The sequence below is a fragment of the Pantherophis guttatus genome, chromosome 1 (assembly GCF_059756535.1).
Source record: "Pantherophis guttatus breed Tessera chromosome 1, ASM5975653v1, whole genome shotgun sequence".
Classification (NCBI taxonomy): Eukaryota; Metazoa; Chordata; class Lepidosauria; order Squamata; family Colubridae; genus Pantherophis; species Pantherophis guttatus.
Genome location: NC_142063.1, coordinates 34235012 through 34256775, shown reverse-complemented (window position 1 = coordinate 34256775; position 21764 = coordinate 34235012). Strand labels below are relative to the sequence as shown.

Here is a 21764-nt window from a genome sequence, read left to right as displayed (position 1 = left end):
TCAAACTTTAAACTGCCAGAATGAAGCCACCTTCTTTGCTTTGTCGCTGGCCAAAAAAAAGTCATTATCAGTATATATTTATGGTAGTAGCCGACATACCAGCAGAAGGGCTGGGCTCTGCATCTCTCCACATTCACATAGTGTGAGGACCCTGAACAGGTTGAGAGTTGGAGTGCCTAAGTGTAAAACCAATATGCTGAAGTGGAGACTCTTAGCAGATAACAAGAGCTTCCACTTCATAGCATATTGGTTTTACACTTAGGCACTCCAACTCTCAACCTATTCAGGGTCCGCCAAGTAGTATAAGGGAGAGTACACAGAAGGGGCCTCCTCGAAGATTGTGGATCAATACTTCAAACCACAATTGGGCCTGTTTGTACCCTGTTTGCTGGCTAGATCAAACCTGGGAAAACCAAGGAATGTATTCACAAAAAGGTCTTTGTCAAGACCAATTTCAACAATGATAATTAATATTGAGATATTCTCTAGCAATAAGAGTACCTTATTAGCAGATACGTGCAATTTGTTCCTCATATCTTACTCAGTGCCAGTGTGAGACACACACACAAAAAAAGATGTAGAAAATATAGAAAAAAATGGTTGAAATGGTAATGAATGATAATTAAAAACCCTTCTGTTAGGGTTTTCTAGAATTTTTCTAAAATTCTACTTTTAGACTTATTCGCAAAGGATCTTGAGTAAGTAATGAGCAGGAGAACACTGCAGATAGTGCTGAATTATTACAAGTGATAAATACCAAAATAAATGAGAAAAAAGAAGCATCTTTTTAAAATGGATGGTCAATCAAATGGCAAAAGTGGATTTATTTTAAGTAACAATAAAGTGATATGTGTGCTGCAGTCATCTAAGCTGGATCTTGGAGTCTTAGTAGATAATGAAATTGACTTGGTGTGCAGGGGCAATGAAAAAAAAAGATGAATTCCAGATTAGGGATCATTAAGAAAAGGATTTAAAATACCCAATGTTTTTAGGTGAAGTTTTGGTAAAGGTAAAGGTTCCCCTCGCACATATGTGTTAATTATTCCCAACTCTACGGAGTGGTGCTCATCTCCGTTTCAAAGCTGAAGAGCCAGCGCTGTCTGAAGACGTCTCCGTAGTCATGTGGCCAGCATGACTAAACACCAAAGGTACACGGAATGTGTTACCTTCCCACCAAAGGTGGTCCCTATTTTTCTACTTGTATTTGTTACGTGCTTTCGAACTGCTAGGTTGGCAGAACTTGGAACAATTAACAGGAGCTCACTCTGTTATGCGGCACTAGGGATTCAAATCGCTGAAAGTTTTGGTATAAACAAATTAAAATACTTTGAGAAAGGATATAATAAGAGCTGGAAAATATGCAAAATGTGAGATGAGGAAGGAGATGATAGACATGCATAAAATCACACCTGGCATGTAGAAAGCAGCCATAGTTTGTTCCTCACCAGATGTCATCCAATAACGCTAATTTTTAAGAGATTTAGAATAGGCAAAAGAAAATACCACATAACTATCTTGTGGCATTTAAAAGATGATGTGGTAATAGTTTCAAATTGGTATGGCTTTAAAAGTGGTTGCATGGAGGACATGTTTCGTCATGGGTTATCAATCTTGCTACTCTATAACATACCTGCTGGAGCAGCACGATTCCAAATACTAGGTACAAGGGAATAATAGTGGGTGAAAAATATATCTTCACCTCCTGGTTTGACATTGGCATAGAATCCCGTTAACCAGTGGGTGAAACAAAATGGTGAAAATAAATGAGCTGTGGCTCAAAACTGTTCTTAACAAAGATTATTTCAGAATAGCAGCTAAAAATATAACAGATATTTCATGCTGAAATGCATCTGGAAATGAAGTTCATAAAAATGATTTCTTAAGAAAGAAATAGCATCCAAAATCAGACCCAAATTTTGAAACTTTGCAGCAGTGATTATTCAGGAAGGAATTGGTTATTTCAAATTCTATTTTTTATTGTTTGTCATTTATTTATATTTAATATATCAGCAAAGAATTTGAAACTGCAGTTATAGGATTCCTCTTTCATTCAGAGCAAGTTTAATCATATAGAGCAGGCAACTACATCGTATTTCTTAAAACTATGCTTTGTATATTGTAAGACATTAAATGTATCTTTCTGCACTGTGCACATAGTTAATATTTTAACTGAATTCCCATGTTCCAAAACATTTAGTTACTTTGTTCAGACTTTGTCAATATAGATGTGAATTTAATCCTTGAAGTTTTCTCAACCCAGAAAAAATGACTGAACCAAAACAGTTTTCTTAAATTACTACTTTGGAAAATGAATGTATATATGTATGAAGGTACCTCTATTAAATCAGTAATAAATATTAATATTTTTCCATCAGCAGAGAATGGTACCCTTAGAAGATTTAAATTGGGGTATAAGAATAAGAATTGGGGTAATGTTTTCTAATCTTTGCAAGTTGATTTAAGAGCTGTTCTCAAATCAAGTATAGGTAAAATGTTTTTAAAAGTAGAGGTTACTTATTCCAATGATGCCAACAGGCAGGATTTATGCAAATTATCTCAGAACCTTTGGCTAAGACAGTTGAGAAATAACTGCTATTTCTAGTTTTCTAGAATCTATCTGATTCTCAGAAAAATTCATTTGCAATTTTATTCAGCATACATAGTCAACTGAAATACAGTATGACTAATCAGTTTCCTAGCAATAGGTGCATGGGCAATAACTTAAATGTTAAATCTCTATTTTGGAAAAAAAACTGACAAGTATCAAAATATCAATGAACATTATGAATGAAATCCTACATTCCTGGGGTTTTTATTTGCAAGTCCTAGATATTAAACAATTTCAAATAATCAAGTCACATTTCAGTTAGCTTAACTTCTTGCAGTTGTACTTCTACTTTAAATATTGTACAATGCTCTAAAATTATAGATTTGAGGATCATTATATTTAGGGATTATTAACATGACAAATTTAAAATTAATGAGAAAACATGACCATCTTTGGATTCTGGCTATGAGATATATACAATTAAATGGTACAATTTAGAGAGGTAATTTGAAGTGCACTGCTAATTTCTGGAAATGTTTCTAAGACTTTTCCCCCCGCAATTTGTTTTGAACATGATTATAATTAAAGGTGCTCAGAAACATCTGATCTCACAATACTTCAAAAGCATTATAAATATAATGGCATAACCACACAAATAATTTTTGCTTACCAAGCATTTGTCATTTAAATCAAAGGCAGATATCTACACGCTATATGATGGATTATACTACCTTGCCAGACTTGAACTATGTTGCTTTCAGAGATAATTCTGAGATAACCTCAGAATTACATAAATCAGAGCAAGATATGATCTGAGGAAGATGAGCCACGGTGGCGCAGTGATTAGAGTGCAGTACTGCAGGTTACTTCTGCTGACTGCCAGCTGCCTGCAATTTGGCAGTTCAAATCTCACCAAGCTCATGGTTGACTCAACCTTCCATCCTTCCAAGGTTGGTAAAATGAGAACCCAGATTGTTGGGGGCAATATGCTGACTCTGTAAACCGCTTAGAGGATTGTAAAGGACTGTAAAGCAGTATATAAGTCTAAGTGCTATTGCTATTGCTGATTTATAATGAATAAGCAGATAGTTATTATATTTGGTGTTCCTCATGTGTAACAAATTTATGGATAGTTTTTATGAATGACAAAGAAAGGTTCACTGCCACTCATGTTCCACTGTTCTATCACTTCACAAACCAATTTAATTTCAGTACTGCAGATGACCAAGGCAGGTGAGAAAACTGCATGAAACAATAGATAATTATAATAAAGGAACAGAGGAAAGTTAAATTTTTGTATATCAAGTCTCGTAAAACTTGGACTGCTTACTCCATTTTTTATACAGGATAACTATGTGAACAAAGAAGCATGACTGCTTCCCTCAAATGATTTAACTGATTCCCCATTTTGGATCCAATCCTTTCAAATGGAAGAATAGTTCTGTACCATACTGGGTAAACTTGCTATACTGTAATGTAGTCCTTGATTTACAACTATTAATTTAGTGACCGTTTGAAATTACAATGACCCTGAAAAAAGTGACTTATGACTGTTCTTCACATTTATGACTGTTGCAGCACCCCACTGTCATGTGATCAAAATTTTGATGCTTGGCAACTGGCAAGTATTTATGATGGTTGCATTATCCTGGAGGCATGTGATAACTTTTTGCGACCTTCTGACAAGCAAAGTCAATGGGGTAGTCAGATCCACGTAAAAACCATGTTACTAACTTAAAATCTGCAGGAATTCACTTAACAACTGTGACAAGAAAGGTTGTAAAATGATGCAAAACTTACTTAATTGTCTTGCTTAGCAACAGACACTTTGGGCTCAATTGTGGTCATTAAGTTGAGAGCTACCTGTATATAAATAGCAATTTCATTTACCCCTGGTTAATAAAAACAAGAACAAAATCATTTATGTAAAAAAACTTCTGCTAATATAACTCATCACATAAACAGTACATGTGAATAAGGTTTGCTTATGTGTGTAGACTGGGCATTTTCAAATTGAATATTCTATGATCCAAAATCAGAGGGTTTACTGACAGACCACACATACATACTAAAGTTGACATAACAAAAATGGTATATATAGCAAAGCTTGCTCTTTCTGAGGTTCAAAATAGATATTTATTTATAAATATAGTCTCTAAGAAAACTTTAAAACATCTCAGACTTCAGAATTTATTTTTTAGTGAATGGACACAAAATATAGATAATAGAAAAATTAATGCACAGCAGTCTCAGTGAGGTACTGTACTCCTTCATCTTTGGCTCCTGTCATTGACAATGTTGAAGTCAACAAAGTAACTACATCAGACTTGAGATCAACCTCAATATTGCCCCTGCAATACTGTTTGAACAATATCTTCACATAATGTAGGCATAGTCACTGTCTTTCCCCTCCATTTTCCAAACAGGGATTGAAGTGTATTCTTCATTTTCTTTGTCACTTTCTACAAGGTACAGCTTTAATAGTATCAAATGATTACCCTAAACATTTTATATATTGTAAGCATTTTATGTTATATAAACATTTAAAAAAAAAAAGTTAAACAGTTTTTACTTTTTCCAACCCTGTCCTAATATTGAAACATAAATTGAAACATAAATTAGCAAATAATTTGTCTTAAGAAACATCTGAGTTTTTGTTCCTTTTTCTTTTGCATGATAAATTCTCATTTCCAAAGGTTTTTATCCACTATAGTGATGACTAATTGATGTGATATACTATGACAGTGTACATAAATTTGCAGAGGTAACTATGAACCACTGATTGATAACCTACCCTTTGGAAAGAAAAAAAGCACGAAACAGCTCAAATAAGCAGATGCAATTTATTTATTTGATTTCTATAGCTGCCCATCTTTTATATGACTTTAGTTGGTTTACAGAGAAAATATAACCAAAATCATAACAACAAAAATCCATTAAAACAATCAAAACTATTACAATCCCAAGAATACATAATCTGTGGGACAGTGCAATCAATCTCACTAATAGTCCAGCTATTTTGTGGCTTCTATACTACCACTACAAGAACTATAGGCCTGATGGCAAAATTATGTCTTCAGGCTCCTTCTGGAAGGCTAGTAAGGTCAGGGCCTGACTGGTGAGTGAAAAATGTTTTAGTTGGCAAAAAAAGAACAAGAGAAGAAATTTATGTTAACGAAAGGCCAAAATGATGTACTGTAATTAATTAATTAATTAATTAATTAATTAATTAATTAATTATATTTCTATACCGCCTTTCTCCCGTAGGACTCAAGGCGGTGTACAGTCAAGAAAAATATAGACACACAAACATCATAAAATTGCTAATTAAAATTATTACTTAGTTTGGTCAATTAAATAAAACCCAGAATTAGATAACATTTAAAAAATCATTCACATGTTTGTATGTTTAGCCCTGCCTGTTGGAATATCAGGGTCTTGAGGGCACGGCGGAAAGCACGGAGATCAGGGATATTCCGTATCTCCGGGGGCAGTTCATTCCAAAGGGTTGGAGCCCCCACAGAGAAGGCCCTCCCCCTGGGAGTCGCCAGTCGACATAATTTGACTGACGGTACCCTGAGTAGTCCCTCCCTGTGAGAACGAACTGGTTGGTGGGAGGCTATTGGTGGCAAAAGACGGTCTCGTAGGTACCCAGGTCCTAAGCCATGGAGCGCTTTAAAGGTGATAACTAACACCTTGAATCGCACCCGGAAGACCACCGGGAGCCAGTGCAGCTCGCGTAGGAGAGGTGTTACGTGGGCGTAACGAGCTGCGCCCATAATCACCCGTGCGGCTACGTTCTGGACCAGTTGGAGCCTCCGGGTGCTTTTCAAGGGGAGCCCCATATAGAGAGCATTACAGTAGTCCATACGGGAGGTAACTAGGGCATGAGTGACCGTGCGCAAGGCGTCCCGATCCAGAAAGGGACGCAACTGGCGGATCAGGCGAACCTGATAAAAGGCACCCCTGGCCACGGCCGTCAAATGATCTTCTAAAGATAACCGTGAATCCAGGATGATTAATGCTAGAATGTGTTGAAGGAAAGTGAGGCTTGATATCTTTATTCAGTGAATTAAATTTTATCGGGTCTATCTTTCTTAACATCTAGCATCTTACAATTCTAAGCAGCATTTGTGTCCCCAGATTAACTATATATCTTTAAACACAGCCTGCTGTGTTCAATTTCTAAGCAGCAGATTGGAATCACTACCACATTAAAAAATTCTAAACAGCTAATATAGGAATCTTCCAATCCGTGTTACCTGTTTCATGGATTATTCAAATGAAAGAGGTCAAAAACTAAAAAGTAACTGTTATGTTACTACATTGAACCAGCCTGATTACAACTGGTTCTTAGTTTTCTCAAATGGAAAAGTTGGTCTCACAAAAATCACTTCAGTCACCTTTTCAAATTTGTTTCATCATGCTTTGTATTATTAAGTTTAACGTGCATTTTGTTAATGCACGCAATACCTAGGTACCTGTCAAAATCTAATTCTACTTCATAGAACCATACTGCAAACCTTTAATCTGAAAATGTTCCATCAATTAAAAATTGCTAGCTGGGGGAATAAATGCAATATACTAGTTACCTGGAATTTTAGGCTTCATTATTAGCATTTTAATAAGGGTTTCATTAGCATTTTAGCCTTGCAGTCTAGGCCCCTTTTCTAACTTTAGAAAAACAAGTTTCTCTTTTTCACCAAGGCCATCTTTTGGTATGTGAGAGCTTGCCTTTTCAGCAACTAAATATAGATAGCCTTCAATTTATGACAATTGGGATATGGAATCTTGGTCGTTGAGTAAAGTGGTCATTAAAACAAGATGTCACATGACTGCTTCATTCAATGACTGCAAACCAGGTGCTTTTGGTTATGGTCGTTAAGGTTATTGAGCATATGGAGTACCAAGCAAGGCATATTGAGTGCCTGAGGGAGGTGAGAAGACCTTGGGAGGCCCGACACAGGCTATGCATAAATCTCCCCCCCCCCCCATGCAACCCGCACTTCTTACCTTATTGCACTTTCTCTCTGCTCAGGAATTTAAAAAAATTGCTTGGATTTCTGGTCTCATTCATCTCTGGGGGCTGGTTGAAAAAGCTCCCTGCCAAAGGATTTCAGCTCTATCCCTACTTTGATTTCATAAGTGTGAATAGGTTGCCAAGCACCCAGATTGTGATAATATGACTAAAGAGTGGTGATGCATGCACTGTTTTGCAACAATCTGAAGTGCTTTACAGGCCATAAAGCACCCTTTCTGAGACCATCATTAAGAAAACAGTCCTTAATCGAGGACTACTTCTATGCAGCATATTGTTAAAGTCCTTGAATACAGTTGCAAGTTTTAAGGAAGATATAATAAGAAAGTAATGTAACTCACCAATTTACTACTAGTGGAATGTCACCTAGAAGCAATGCTTTCTGCTGTTCAATTCTCACACTCTAATCAGTTTTATTGTTTTATCACTTGCTTTCTATTCGCATACAGTGAATATGAGTACCATCTGTTTCTATCATGTTTCCCTGAAAATAAGACCCTGTCTTTTTTTTTTTTTTTTTTGAACCCTGAAATAAGGGCTTGACCTTATTGCCATGCGCTCAAAAGCCCAATTGGGCTTATTATCAGAGGATGTTTTATTTTGGGAGGAAACAGGGTATATGAATCCAGTAAAAAACTTTTAATCCCCTTTAATAAATGCTTTTTGCTTTGCCTGGATTACTTGGCCATTCGAATTTTTGGATGTATGAAGAAGCCCCTTCGCAAAAGTTTCTCTCAAATTCACAGATCAAATTCTTATCAACTCCATGCCAAATTCAGGGTCTTTGAATTTCAAGGCAACATTAAATCTTCCACTTTCAAAAGAAAATAAGACAGGCAAGCAACACATTTCCAACCATACAGAAATGAAACCGTCCTTAGCAAAGAGAAGTAATTGTGGTACACTACAAAACAAACCTTTTGTTTCAAGAAACTCGGAACCCGCAGGAAGTGCCCCGGTTCGCTTCAGTCGATTTTCTTATAACATTTATTTTTTCGGGGGGGGGGAAGGGAAGAGGGGGAGGAGAAGATATCTAAACTTAGCAAAGCTTTTTGCTCCAGGCCTAGAAAATAAGTCACTTCATTTGTAAAAATTATTATTATTTTAAATGACAAAGACAGCCGTTTAATTTGAAGACCGGTGGAAAACTGACCATTCACTGAGGCGGGCGGCGCGCGGAACTCTTGTTGCCGGAGCTCTTCTCGTGCCTCACGGTACTGTCCGCATCCGGGTAAAGAAATTCCCACGGCCATTCCAGGGAAAACCGGACCTTTCCCCAGCAAGTCCGTCAGCGGGAGAGCCGTTCAAATTTTGTAGACGAAAAACCAGCGTTCTTTAATCGCCTTGTACACTTTACCACAGGGAGCTCTTCCTCCACTCGGCGTGAATCCTCCCCCCCCCACATTCCTACCCCCCACTCCGTCAGCGCGACCACCCTTTGCGGGCCTATCCAACACAACTGCGGGAGCGGCGGGAGGGAGGCCTGTTTGAGTGATTTTCTTGCCCAATGAGGCCGCGCGTCGTACTTCAGTGACAGGAGCGTCGCGCGCAGCCTAACGGCTCCGCCTCCTCCTCTGGCCCGTGGGCGTGTGCGCGAGGCGGAGCGGTGGAGGGTAGCATGTTGGGCTGTGACTGAACGGCTGGTTTGGGTGACGGCGTGAGCGCGAGCGAGCGAAGGTGCGCGCTCCACGGAGAGAGAGTGAGCGAGCGAGCGAGAGCGGGAGAGGGCGCGAGTGAGCGGGCCATGGCCGGAGCTCAGTGACTGACTGACTGACTGACAATAGAAACCAGCGAGAGCTGCAGAAACGCCCGCAGTCCCAGGAACAAGAAGAGGAAGGCCGCAGCCGCCAACAGAACGCCGCCTCTCGTTAGCTTTCGCCGAGCCTTCTTCTTCCTCCCCTCCTCCTCCTCCTCCTCGCACCCCGCAGGCAGCTCGGGCCGCGCTCGCTTGGCGCCCCTCCTTTCCCCAGGCCGACTCGCCGGGAATGTGAGAGAAGCAGCCGCGGAGAAGAAGGAGGAGGAGGAGGAGGAGGAGGCCTGGCAAGCGGCGGTCGGCTCGTCAGGAGGAGAAAGGCGGGAGAGGCCCCGGCCCGGAGCGTTGCATGGGACCGAGTGGAAGCTGCTGCTGCTGCTGCCGCTGCTGCCGATCCTGACTCCGCCGCTAACGTCGTTTTGCGCTGGGGAGGCCGACGAGGCCTACCAGGCTGCGGCTGCTGCTTCTGCGGCAGGGAGCGCACCGCAGAAAGAGAGAGGGAGGGAGAGACACGCGCCGACTAGGCTTGCCGCCTTCGCTTCACCCAGGGACCGACCTCGTCCTTTTCTCTCCTTTTCTTGTCTCCGGATTCTCTACCAGGAGGAATCAAGGTAAGTTGCTTACCAGGCCGGGGAAGCCGACGACCCGCCTGCCGACGGGGAGCAATGGGGGAACATTATTAGAGAGGGGGCGGAGAAAAGGGAGCCGGTGGAAGGAGAGCGGCTTAAGGTTTTCTGTACAAACCCAGCACGCGAGATCTTTTAGGACTTGATCTCTTCCTTCTTGAGGGTCATCTGGCATAGGCAGCAGCCAGCAGCCGATCACACATCGGGATTGGTGTCTCCTCTGTTATCAAAGGGTCCCTTCCCTTTTAATGCCCTTGGTATTTTTTTCCCCTCAACCTCCTTTCCTAATTTTCCCTTCTCCCAATCTCTGACGTCTGTGATAAATCAGTTGCTTTATAGTAATCATCATCTTTCCATCACCTCCTTTAAAAATAATCTTTCTCATCTCTGCACTGTCTCCGTGGTGCCGGTGGTGGGGATAAATGCTGCAGTTCACCTTAATAAATGGCAGTTATTTCAAGTATAATTTGTTATTCCCATTTTTAAAGAATGAGGTCCTATTTTAGAAGATATGAAGGGGGGTAAACCCCTCCACGATCTTGTTTATCCGTATTGCTAAGGATGGCTAACTTAGAATGAGGTTTAATAATTTATAAAGCAGGAGAGAAGAACTGTTACTAAATTTATAGCTGAGAAGTGTTGCTTCTTGTTGACACAATGATCCTGCAGCTGAACTGATCTGCTTGAGGACTTGTCAGTTAATATAGTGAGTGGTTCTGTTTTTGTGGAACTGTGGAAATAGTTCTGAAAGGATGGAGATAATGTATTCTAAGAGTTATGGGCAGTGCAAATATAAACCACCCTGAATATATTCAGAACCTAAGATTCTAGTCTTAAGTACAGTTGGGGGGGGCGGGGCGAAGGTTTGTAGAACTATTGGATTTAGTGGCTGGAATTTTGCTGTCCATGTTACAGTATTTGGTGGGGATTTCTGATTCCCAGTGGAATTAAAGTAATACTTTTGTTATTTGAAGAACATTTCTCAGTATGCATAAGGTGCTGGTTTCATGCAACTAAAAATACCGATAGCAATGATACTTTTGTAGAAAGCCTACATATAAATTGTTTATGTTATGTTAAAAATGATAACTATTATAACTAATCAAGTATCACTATATTTTCATACTAGGCTATGCAACTTGGTGAACCAATGCAATGGTGGCCATGAGAATAATGACTTGATAGCAATTGATTTTGATAAATCTGCTTTTCCCACAGCATCAGTTGATGTGATCTTTGTAGTAGAAAAATAGCTCTTATGCACACAATTGTGGTTTGTCCCACTTATATTTTATAGCTATATTGTCATGCTAAAAGTTTATAATACCCAGATATCAAATTTCCAGTTTGATGAGATAAATTCAAATTAGTGTTCAGAAGTGTTTCATCATGGTAACAATACCCTTTGTCTTAAAAAGATTGTGTAGATGTCTCATTGTGTGGTCTTATTGACCTGATTAAATTTACTAAAGATGAATGTTGTAGTGATTTTAGTGAGTTTTTTTAATAATATGTAATTTTACTATTATGCTTAGTACCACTTGAAAATCTGTTTTGGGCATAAGCCTTGATTTAAAAGCTTGATATTATATATTTAATATATTGTCTCAGACCTACATCTCTATCAAAAAAACCAAGAGACCACTTTTTTTTTTCTAGGAGAATATATATATTTAAAGATAATATAACATTTTTATTTTTATTTGGACATTCTTTTACTATATTTTCTTTACCATCTTTAGCATTATTGTCATCATAAGGTGGTAGCACACAAAAGTCTTTCTCTTATAACATGAGCAAGGGTGAGCTAAATTTGCCTGAATGCCAAGATACTCTAAGAATCTCCTCAGCCTCCATGTATTTGATATATAAATAGATGCTTTCGCATGAATGGACTGAAAATAGTAGAGGAGAAAACCCCTAAAACATGCAAGGTGAGAAAAGGATCATAGCATGGAATTGCTATGAAGTTATGAGTTTGAAAAAAATTAATCTTGTGCTTATTGGAATGCTACTACTGCATTTATATTTTCCTCTTATCCAGGTTATTCCCTACATTTTGCTTAACTAATGCAGAATGGTATGTTTGGCTCACTGAGAAAGGTGACTAGATGCCACATACCAGGTTTAGGAAGGAAGCAGCTACTTGACTGATAATGCTCATAGAGATAAGATGTGAAAAGCAAAAGTAGAAATCTGGTCCACCAGCTCTTCCCAGATCTGAATTAACTGTGAGAGGGACAGTCCTTGAATGTGCAGGGAGCACACGTAATGGGTTTAGGGACTTGATCTATAGCTAACTTAGACAGCTTCTATGTTCCAACAGCATACCTCTGATTGAAAATCACTATCTGATGGGAAGGCTATGTAGTGATGAAAAGGCTTTAATTTTCAGTTTAAATAGACAATTGAGTTATGTATCATCCACCGTTCTCCTCCCCACCCAATTTTCTGTGAAGCAAAAGATAAAAGTAGCATAATAGCAGATATATTAACTATCTAACTTTTGCATAAACTGTTATTGGATAGGTGTCCTTGAATGTGGAATTTTTCAATTGTGATGACTGGAAGACACATACTCTTGCCAAAGTATAATAATTGTAGAAAAATGTATTACATGTATTATGTATATATATAAGTGTGTGTGTCTGTGTGTATTACTGGAGTGCTATTGCTATTAAGATATTACAGGCTTGTTTTCTCTGCCTGTTAGTGGCAGATGAATGTAATAGATGCAGGAAAATTTTGAAGAGTATCTCAGAAGAAGTAGAATACAATGGTAATAAAAAAAAATTAATGGCACACGAAACTGAAATACTTGTAAAGCCAGACAACATTGAAAAGTTCAACTGTTGATTGATTGCTCTGACTAGTTGCTTTCAAGATAGGTAATCAGAACCGGTTTAGGATAATGGGGCTTTAAAAAACGGTTACTACATATGCCCATTGTATTAAAGACACTCTTCCTCAAATATATTGAGGTTACCTTCTTGAATTGTCAGCATTGGTCAAGTTGGCTGGAGAATTCTTGGTAAAATTCCACACAACTGGAAGGTATGCAGTTTGAGGAAGGATACACTAAACTATACACAGTAGTTGACTATTACTTGGTACTGTGATCTGACTGAGAGAGTAAAACATGGATAGATTAGAATTTTTTTTCTTCATTTTTACTTAGAAATAATGTTTGTTCTTTTCAGTAGGGATATGTCCTCAGCACCAACCACTCCTCCATCAGTGGATAAAGTAGACGGATTTTCTCGGAAGTCCGTCAGAAAAGCTAGGCAGAAGAGGTCGCAAAGCTCCTCCCAGTTTCGGTCTCAGGGCAAGCCTATTGAGTTAACTCCACTGCCTCTGCTAAAAGGTAAGGCTTTGTAGCCCTTTTAAGTATTGAGAAACAATGGTTATTCAAAGTCTATTTGTATACACATTTACTATTGTGTTAGTAAATTTGAATATTTGTATGTATGTATTTAGATATGCTGTTCTTTAAGCCTGACAGGCATATATCTATGATGCAGGAATATTGCAGGCTCACCCCTGCTTGTAAAATAGCTGCTATTTTTGCAGGAAGTGCAGGATTTGTAAATTACCGCTTTATCATAACATCTGACTATTTTTGAAACATTTAATCTTTAATACATTTGTAGCTTAATGAGAGAGGAAAATGTGTGAAAAATATAAAACTATGGTGAATGTTTGTTTTCTATTCTGGGCACAATTTTACTGTCAAACATTACAACCTATGGAAAAGTATAGTTCTCACTACATGTTATATTTTGTAAATATGGCAAATAGGTATTAGAACATTCTGTTTCCATTATTTGAACCTATCTTCGTTTTATTCAACAGCTGCTCACATTTTCTCTTCCATCTGGTTATTTAGTTCATTTACAAAGAGCAAGGTATAGATTGTAATGAACAAAGATGATGCATCATCATTTTGCTAGAGTCAAACAGAAAAAAAAGTTTATATGTATCTCACAGTAGTGAAAGTAGCCTGATAATTGTATGGCAGAATTGGTTTGTGTTGGACGTATGAACATACCTTGTTGATAGAGAGAGGTTGGGTCTTTACTCAAACTCAAGCTCAAATCAACTTGTCTACTTTAAAAAAAACTTCAGATATTGGAGAAGAGGGGTAAAGAATATATTGTCCTTTCCTAGTGCTATATAGTATGTCCTAAGACAAAGTAGCAGATCCTCTGAAAATCCTACTGCAGTTGCTTTGTAGGCTTTCTCCAGTTTTCTCTATGTGTATGCATATGTGTTTACTTCTGTTAGGACCAACTCATTATTTTAATATTTTGAGGAGGGTGCTTCGCTTGCAAAATACCTTTTGTGATACCATTTGCATTGCTCTACTAAAACACTGCAGTCAACGTTCTGGCTTTAAAATATCTGATTTCTATCAGTTTTGATTGGTTTTTATGTCTTGTTTTAAATTAAACAATATTGGATTTGAATATTAAGTATTGTTTAAAGTTTCAGCATAAAATTCCATGTGACACTTGACTTTTACATAAATCTACCAAAACTAAAATGCTTCGAAAGTAATGGAGCTGACTTTCCTTATGTTGGGTCAAAAAAAAAATTGCAATTTGACTGATCAAATGGTGATTGAGACTAGAGAAATTATATAAGAGAAGAGGGGGTGGTAATAATTAGAAAAGTCTTGCTTCACAGATTTATAATGGCTAAGCAATATTCTAAACTATTACGACCTAATTATTATAAATAATTTATGGATTGTTACAGATACTAGGAATTTAATATGGAACCTTCTGTATACAAGATGCTTATTTTATGACTGAGTACACTTTCCAAGTATTATTGCAATGCCAACAGTTTTTTGAGGAAGTGGATTATTTTTATTAATTTAAAAAAATATTAATAAAAATATTAATTTGAATTTGAACTAAAACAAACTAACCATCCCATAAACAGAATCATTTTTAATGTGGAAGTAGTGGTGATCAGGAAATTTCTTATCATGATTTAAAAGGGGAAGTATATTTGTATGTGTTTAGTCCTTGTGCAACCGGGTAGTAAAGAACATTGATTTGTTTTGTAATTGTTAGAAAAACATATCACATTTTTCATAAGAGGTATTCTCGAATTCAAAGAATAGTTATTTATTTAAAAAGGCTTGTTTTCCTCTCCAATCCTACAAGATGTTTGAGTACCTTAAGATTCCTTTCTAACAAGTTAAAATATAAAACTGTATTTTATAATTAAATGGGATATTTGATCATGGACAAAATGAGTTTGAAAAATCTTGAGTACTAGACTTAAAATTAAATTTAAAAAAATACTGCTTAGGAATTCTATGAGTTACCTACTTAATATGCAATTATTCATATAAAATTGTACATCTCACATAGATAATATAAGTTCTGAGTTATATACTTTTTATAATTTCTCAAATCTCTTTATTGAATTGTTGGAATAAGAGAATGTTTCTGATTTCTCAATACCACCATTACATTGCACAAAGGTGAATAAATATTTAGTAATACTGTTGATCATTTCTTCAGTGTTCAAAACATACAACCTACCTAACTAGGTTGTGGTAACAGTTGTTGAGATAATGTAGTTCTATATTACTGTTCATATGATGGGCGACTCATTATTCATGATTAAAAATTAAATTGTATACCCATTTATAATTCAGTCTACGTATTGCTACATTAATTTGGTTTAATTTCTTAATGTCTGGGAAAATGTTTACTAATTGAGATTTGCAGATTTAGGGCATCAAAAAATTTCAGGTCTTTGGCACATATTTGTAAAAAAAAATCATTTATTAATAAACTAAGTACATATCAGAAGTACTTGATAATAGTTTTTACACTAGGACTATTTTTTACTCAATGAGTAATTTGTACAGGTATGCAGGTTTGATAGAGCATTTTACCTTTTAATTCTACAATGTTAACTTGAATTATTGACTACCTGCCAGGACTTTATTGATTTAGGTAGAACGTTATATATTTAAAGAGCTAATAATTGTATTGGCGGCAGGTATAATTATGTCAGCTGAAGAATTCATCTATCAAATGAAGACTATTGAACTTATAAAGACTGTTGAATCTCTATATTAACTCTGTATTGTAAAAATAAGTTTACTTCAGGATTCCCTCTCATAAAATATATCTTTGATATTCTTGAAATTATATTGCATTCATTTTTCATTATCATGAAATATTTATTTTATATCAGAGTAATATTAATTGCTCAAATGAAAGACTCCATCAGTGGTGATATTTAGCCGGTTCTATCCGGATCGGGTGAACTGGTAGGGCCGACTGGGATGCCCCGCCCACCCGTGTGGACGTCATGACATCTCATTTTTTCACGTTTTCGAGGCTCTGCATGGGCGGAAGGCCTTGCACATGTGCAAAGATGGCACATGTGAGCGATGTGCTAGTGCGCGCACACATTTGCAAGTCAATAGGGAAGGTAAGTGAATACCACCCCTGGACCCCATGATAGGAAAATGGGCAGAATGAATAAGTATTTTGATTGAACTACTTATCAGAACTTAATTTATTGATGAAATCTTTTAGGTAAGCTCAGAAGATCTAGTTATGCTGATTTTAACACTTTCTAGCAGAACATGTTCATGGAAAGTTATGAAAATTAATCAATAAATTTGGACTTGGGGAGTGGAAGCATATGAATGTATATTATTTTCATTTTCCTCATTTTTTTTCAGAGCCTTTTGTGACTCTTCACATCTTTAGTTGGTGCTGTTAAAAGAAGTGATAAAAAGATTTAGGTTTTACAAATTGTCTTAAGTGAATTTATTCAAACAAAATGTCCTAATTTAACATATATGTTGATGGGATTTGATCTAAGACTGATTGTCCAAGGGAAGGATATTGGGTTTCTGCAGGGTGGCTTGAATATGTTTATCCAACGTCTGGCTGCTGTGAAAAAGACAACTCTACATTAGGAACAGAGTAATTGAAGATATTAATATCAGTATTGTAATACTGATATAAGCTTGTTTTATGCTATCTTTATTCTGAGTCTCAAGCAAATATATGATGCAGAATAAACTTGTATATATAAGGACACATTACAATGTTTGGATTTTTAATTGAAAATGATTACAGGTTGAAATGGTAGGAATGTATTATGTACACTGTAGAAAAGGTTTATTCCGCATGGGAGTTGGAAAGAAATATTTTTCTAAAGGAGCCACATTTCATTTATATATCGTTTTGGTGTTAATGTTGAATATTTCTGTCTGGTAAGAATGCTGTGAGAAGGCCTGTAGAAAACTGGACACAGTATCCCAAATGAGGCCGAACAGAAGTAGAATTGAGTGGTTCAAGTTCCTGTTAATGTATTCAAAAAAAAAATTGGACTTTTTAGCATCATATTGTTGGGTCAAGTACAGTTTCTGATTCTTTTCATGATTGCTACCACTACAGCCCAGGCAAATTCCTCTTATACTGTAATGTAGCCTTCAACATATGACCACAATAGGACCAGAAGTTTGGTTGTAAGCTGTGTCATTTGTACATTGAGGCACCCACATGATCAACCCCTTTTTGCAACCATTTTTATAGTGGTCATTAAGTGAATTATAGAGTTATAAATTGTAAGTCCTAATCTATTCTCCTAAATGGGTAGAAATTGGAAAAAACTTTGCAAATTATGGCATGTGATCACAAGGTATGTGTGACGTTTTACAACAGCTGGAAGTGCTTTTCAGTTAAAGAATTGGTCATGAATCAAGGACTACCTCTAATTATGACTTCTGCTTTTCTCCCCAGATGCAGAAATTTACATTTTTCACCTTAAATTTCATCGTAGTTGTTTCTGTATGAACTTATGTATTTCTTTTAAATCTTTGCTTTTTCTTCTGAAAAATTAGCTACTTCTCCAATTTTTGTGTCATCTGCACATTTGATAATCATATTCTCAATCCAAGTAATTAATAAAAATGTATACTCTAGGACACTTCATTTAGTAGTACTGTTAATCTGTTGTAGAACCATATGTCAGTATTTTCTGGATGTGAATGTTCAGTCAGTTATGAAGCCATCTAATAGATTTATCACCTGGCTTATATTTTATCATTTTATTAATTTTTAATTAATTTTATTAAGACATTATAAAATATTTTGTTGAATGCTTTGCTGAGGTTAAGATATTCTACAGTATGTCAATGGCATTCTCAAATCTATTAAACTTGCAATTCTCTCTCAAAGGAAGAGATAAAGCTTATGTGACTTGACATTTGTGACAGACTCATGGTGGCTCTTCTTAATTGTTGCATTCTTACCTAAATGTTCACAGATGACTGTTTAACCATCTGCTCAAAAAAATTGCCCAATATGGATATTAAGCTGAAAATCTGTAAATTTCCTTATCTTCCTCCTTTCCTTTTTAAAATTTAGGAATATTTGCTCTTTTCTATTCTTCTGGGACTTCACTAATTTTCCAGAAGCTTACCAACAGAGGTTATCTTGGAGAAAGAATATGACACTTAGCAAAATTTAAAATTGGGAAAACAAAAGAATATTAGAAAATAGCTCTATCTTCATTCTTTTTGGCATAAGCGGACGGGAGGGAAAATGCTGCCAGGCCTTCAATTCTGTTACTTCAGGCCTATAATGGTTCCACCTCAGTTCGCCATTTAATACAATCGTTCCTCTGCATCTAGTAGACAAACTGGGCGTTCTAGGCTTTAATACTCCTTTGTGCAACTGGATTCTTGATTTTCTTGTTGATAGGCCCAGTATGTGCGAGTTGGGATTAATATTTCTAACACCATTTTCTTGAGCACAGGTTCTCCTTAGGGCTGTGTCCTAAGTCCACTGTTGTTCACCCTGTTTACCCATGACTGTTGTGCAAGGTTTGTCACCAACCATATTGTGAAGTGTCCGGATGATACAATAGTAGTGGGCCTTATTCAGGATGACAATTACCGCAAGGAGGTAGAACTGGTGTAATAAAAACAACCTTGTTTTAAACATTTGAAAAACTAAAGAGATCATTGTTGATTTCAGAAAAGGCAGGCACAGACCCACACCTTTGAGTATTAATGATTTACCTGTGGAGGTAATTAGCATCAATTTTCTGTGTATGCAGCTAACAAGTAGGCTTGGCTTGGTCGCTCAATAGCAAGACACTGATGAAGTGAGCACAGCAGTGCCTGCATTTTCTAAGTCACATGAGAAAAATACATCTTCCTTGTCCTTACCACTTTCTGTAGAGGGACGATTGAGAACATCCTGTCATATTGTATTATTGTCTGGTTTGGAAGCATTACTGCTTCGGACAGGAAGGCAGTGCAGAGAGTGGTAAGGATAGTAGAAAAGATTATTGGCAGTTCACCTCCATGTATCCAGGACATAGCATATAAGTGTTGCTTGAGCAGGGTCTGCAGTATTATCTGAGATGCTAAACATCCTCTTCACAACCTGTTTTCCTTGTTACCTTCTGGGAGGAGGCTTCATGATATCCAAAGCAGAACATCTAGATTCAGTCACAGTTTTGTTCCATATAGTATCAACTTTGTGAATTCTCAAGCTTCCTCTTTCTGATAGGTATTCAAAGTGTGTGTGTGTATGTGTATGTAGTTATATATATATAGGTATAGGTCAGGGGTGGGTTCTACTTACCTTTACTACTGGTTTGCAACGGGATCGTACATACGCAGATCACTGATGACGACATCTGGGGTGGTGGGTGGGGCCTCCCGCCAGTTTTACTACTGGTTCTCACGAACCGGTCCGAACTGGAGGCAACCCACCACTGGTGTAGGTATATATGTAGGTATATATATATAGCATGTGTATTAAGTGTGTTATGTATGTGTACACATTTGAGAGCAGCAGGATGGATAAAAATCGATTTAAAAAAAATTAAAATTTTCAGATTTTTTAAATTTAAATCAGATTTTTTTGATTTAAATCTTTTTTTTATTTTTATCAAATTTATTTTAATAAAATGCTTTTGGAATAAAAATCTATCTAAAGATATTTTTCTATTTAAGATACATTAATAATTTCATGAAATGGAGTTTAGTTATATAGCATGAGTCTATATATTGTACAATATTGGGACTGTCTTTCAGTCATCAGCAGGTCAGAGGAGGAGCCGCTGTGGGACAGAGATGACAGTTGCTCTTTAAAAATTATGATTTAAATCAAGTTGATTTAAATCAAGCCTTTTTACTAGTGATTTAAACGGTGATTTAAATCAAATAGACCCTGGACAGCAGGCAACAAAATTTCATTTTTAGTGTGCAAGTGTGAGCACAGTAAAAAATGACAATAAAGGTTAACTAACTATACTGAACCTATGCTGTTCCATAGTCTTTATATGTAATCCATCTTTTTATTACCCAAAATGTAGAGCTTAAGTGGTGCTTCATCAAAAATAAACAGAACTTCAATCATGGCAATATGTTTATTTATTTTTGCTTAGTAAAATTGCTCAATTTTATCTTAAAATTCTATTCCTGATTTCAGAGACTTGTAAATTACTTACTTGTAACTTAATTTTGTTTATTGTAAAAACTTCATTTATGTATAATTTTTAAAAAGTAGGATCACATATATAAGCAAAAGCATGATATAAGTTTAGTGTACCAAGTCTGTGCTTTTCAGTTAAAGTAATTTATGCCCAAGCAAGAGACCCTACACCATTTCTGACAAATGGCAGTCCAATCTTTTCTTAAAAGCCTCCAGTGATGAAGCTCCCACAACTTCCAAAGGCAAGCTGTTGGTTGATTGTTCTCACTGTCAGAAAATGTTTCTTTATTTCTAGGTTGAATCTCTCCTTGATCAGTTTTCATCCATTATTCTTTGTCTGGCCTTCGGGTGCCTTTGAAAATAGCTTGACCCTTTCCTCTCTGTGGCAGCCCTTCAGATATTGGAACACTGCTATCATGTCTCCTCTGGTCCTTCTCTTCACTAGACTAGCCATGCCCAGTTCCTGTAACCATTCTTCATGTGATCTTACTCGATCTATTGATGAATTATGGTATATGCCTCTACATCATTTTAAATCAAAGGAATACTTTCTGTGTTGTACAAGACTCTTAATGTCAAACACAGAAGGCTCTCTTCAAAGTAGAAAAAATTTGGACTCTGGTTTGGTCATTAAATCCCTCACCTTTCATTTTATCATTAAAATTCCCAAACTCTCTGAAAAATGTATCCAGCAATTTTGGTATCTCACTGGCTCTTGTGTAATTTGCTGTAATATCTGGTCTCTTTAAGCCCATCTCCTAGACCCGTGATGGCGAACCTATGGCATGCGTGCCATAGGTGGCACATGGAGCCATATCTGTGGGAACGCGAGTGTTGCCCTAGCTCAGCTCCAGCGCACATGTGCTCACCGGCCAACTGATTTTTGGGCCTTCTGGGCCCACCGGAAGTCAGGAAACGGGCTGTTTCCGGCCTCCGGAGGGCCTCCCGGGTAGGTGGGAAAGGTCGCTTTCGTTCTCCCCAGGCTCCTAGAAAGGCTCTGGAGCCTGGGGAAGGTGAAAAGCAGGCCACCCGGTCCCACCGTGCCATTGCATGCCAATAATGTGGGGAGCGTGGGGGGTCGCATTCACATGCACAGGGGGGCAGGGTGCATTGAATTATGGGTATAGGCATGCGTGTGCATGCGCGACCCTCCTGTGCTCCCCCCGCTTTTGGCATGCGATGGCAAAAAGGTTATCCATCACTGTCCTAGACATTAATAGTGTACCAACTTTAGTACAAATTGGTTTTAAGAAGGTAGAATTTCTGTCTCAATGTACAACCTGCTTAACATATTTAATTTGCC

At 37.2% G+C, this 21764-nt stretch overlaps 1 protein-coding gene and 1 long non-coding RNA gene across 5 annotated transcripts in view; one reads left to right on the top strand and one right to left on the bottom strand.

Moving 5' to 3' along the window:
• The window catches only part of LOC148116380 (uncharacterized), a 28026-nt gene extending 18840 nt beyond the window's left edge, over positions 1 to 9186 (bottom strand). Inside the window, exon 1 of the long non-coding RNA XR_015731158.1 lies at positions 8740 to 9186. This is a non-coding gene — a long non-coding RNA (uncharacterized LOC148116380). The remainder of the gene's footprint in view (positions 1 to 8739) is intronic.
• PPP2R5E (protein phosphatase 2 regulatory subunit B'epsilon) overlaps positions 8823 to 21764 on the top strand; it is a 69077-nt gene continuing 56135 nt past the window's right edge. For 2 of the 4 annotated variants that reach the window (XM_034433553.3, XM_034433552.3), the window contains exons 1-2: positions 8823 to 9950; positions 13166 to 13329. In XM_034433553.3, the coding sequence (XP_034289444.1) occupies positions 13173 to 13329 (157 nt within the window). In that variant the 5' untranslated portion in view covers positions 8823 to 9950; positions 13166 to 13172. The remainder of the gene's footprint in view (positions 9951 to 13165; positions 13330 to 21764) is intronic. The other 2 variants (XM_087882020.1, XM_087882017.1) reach the window with 1 other exon arrangement.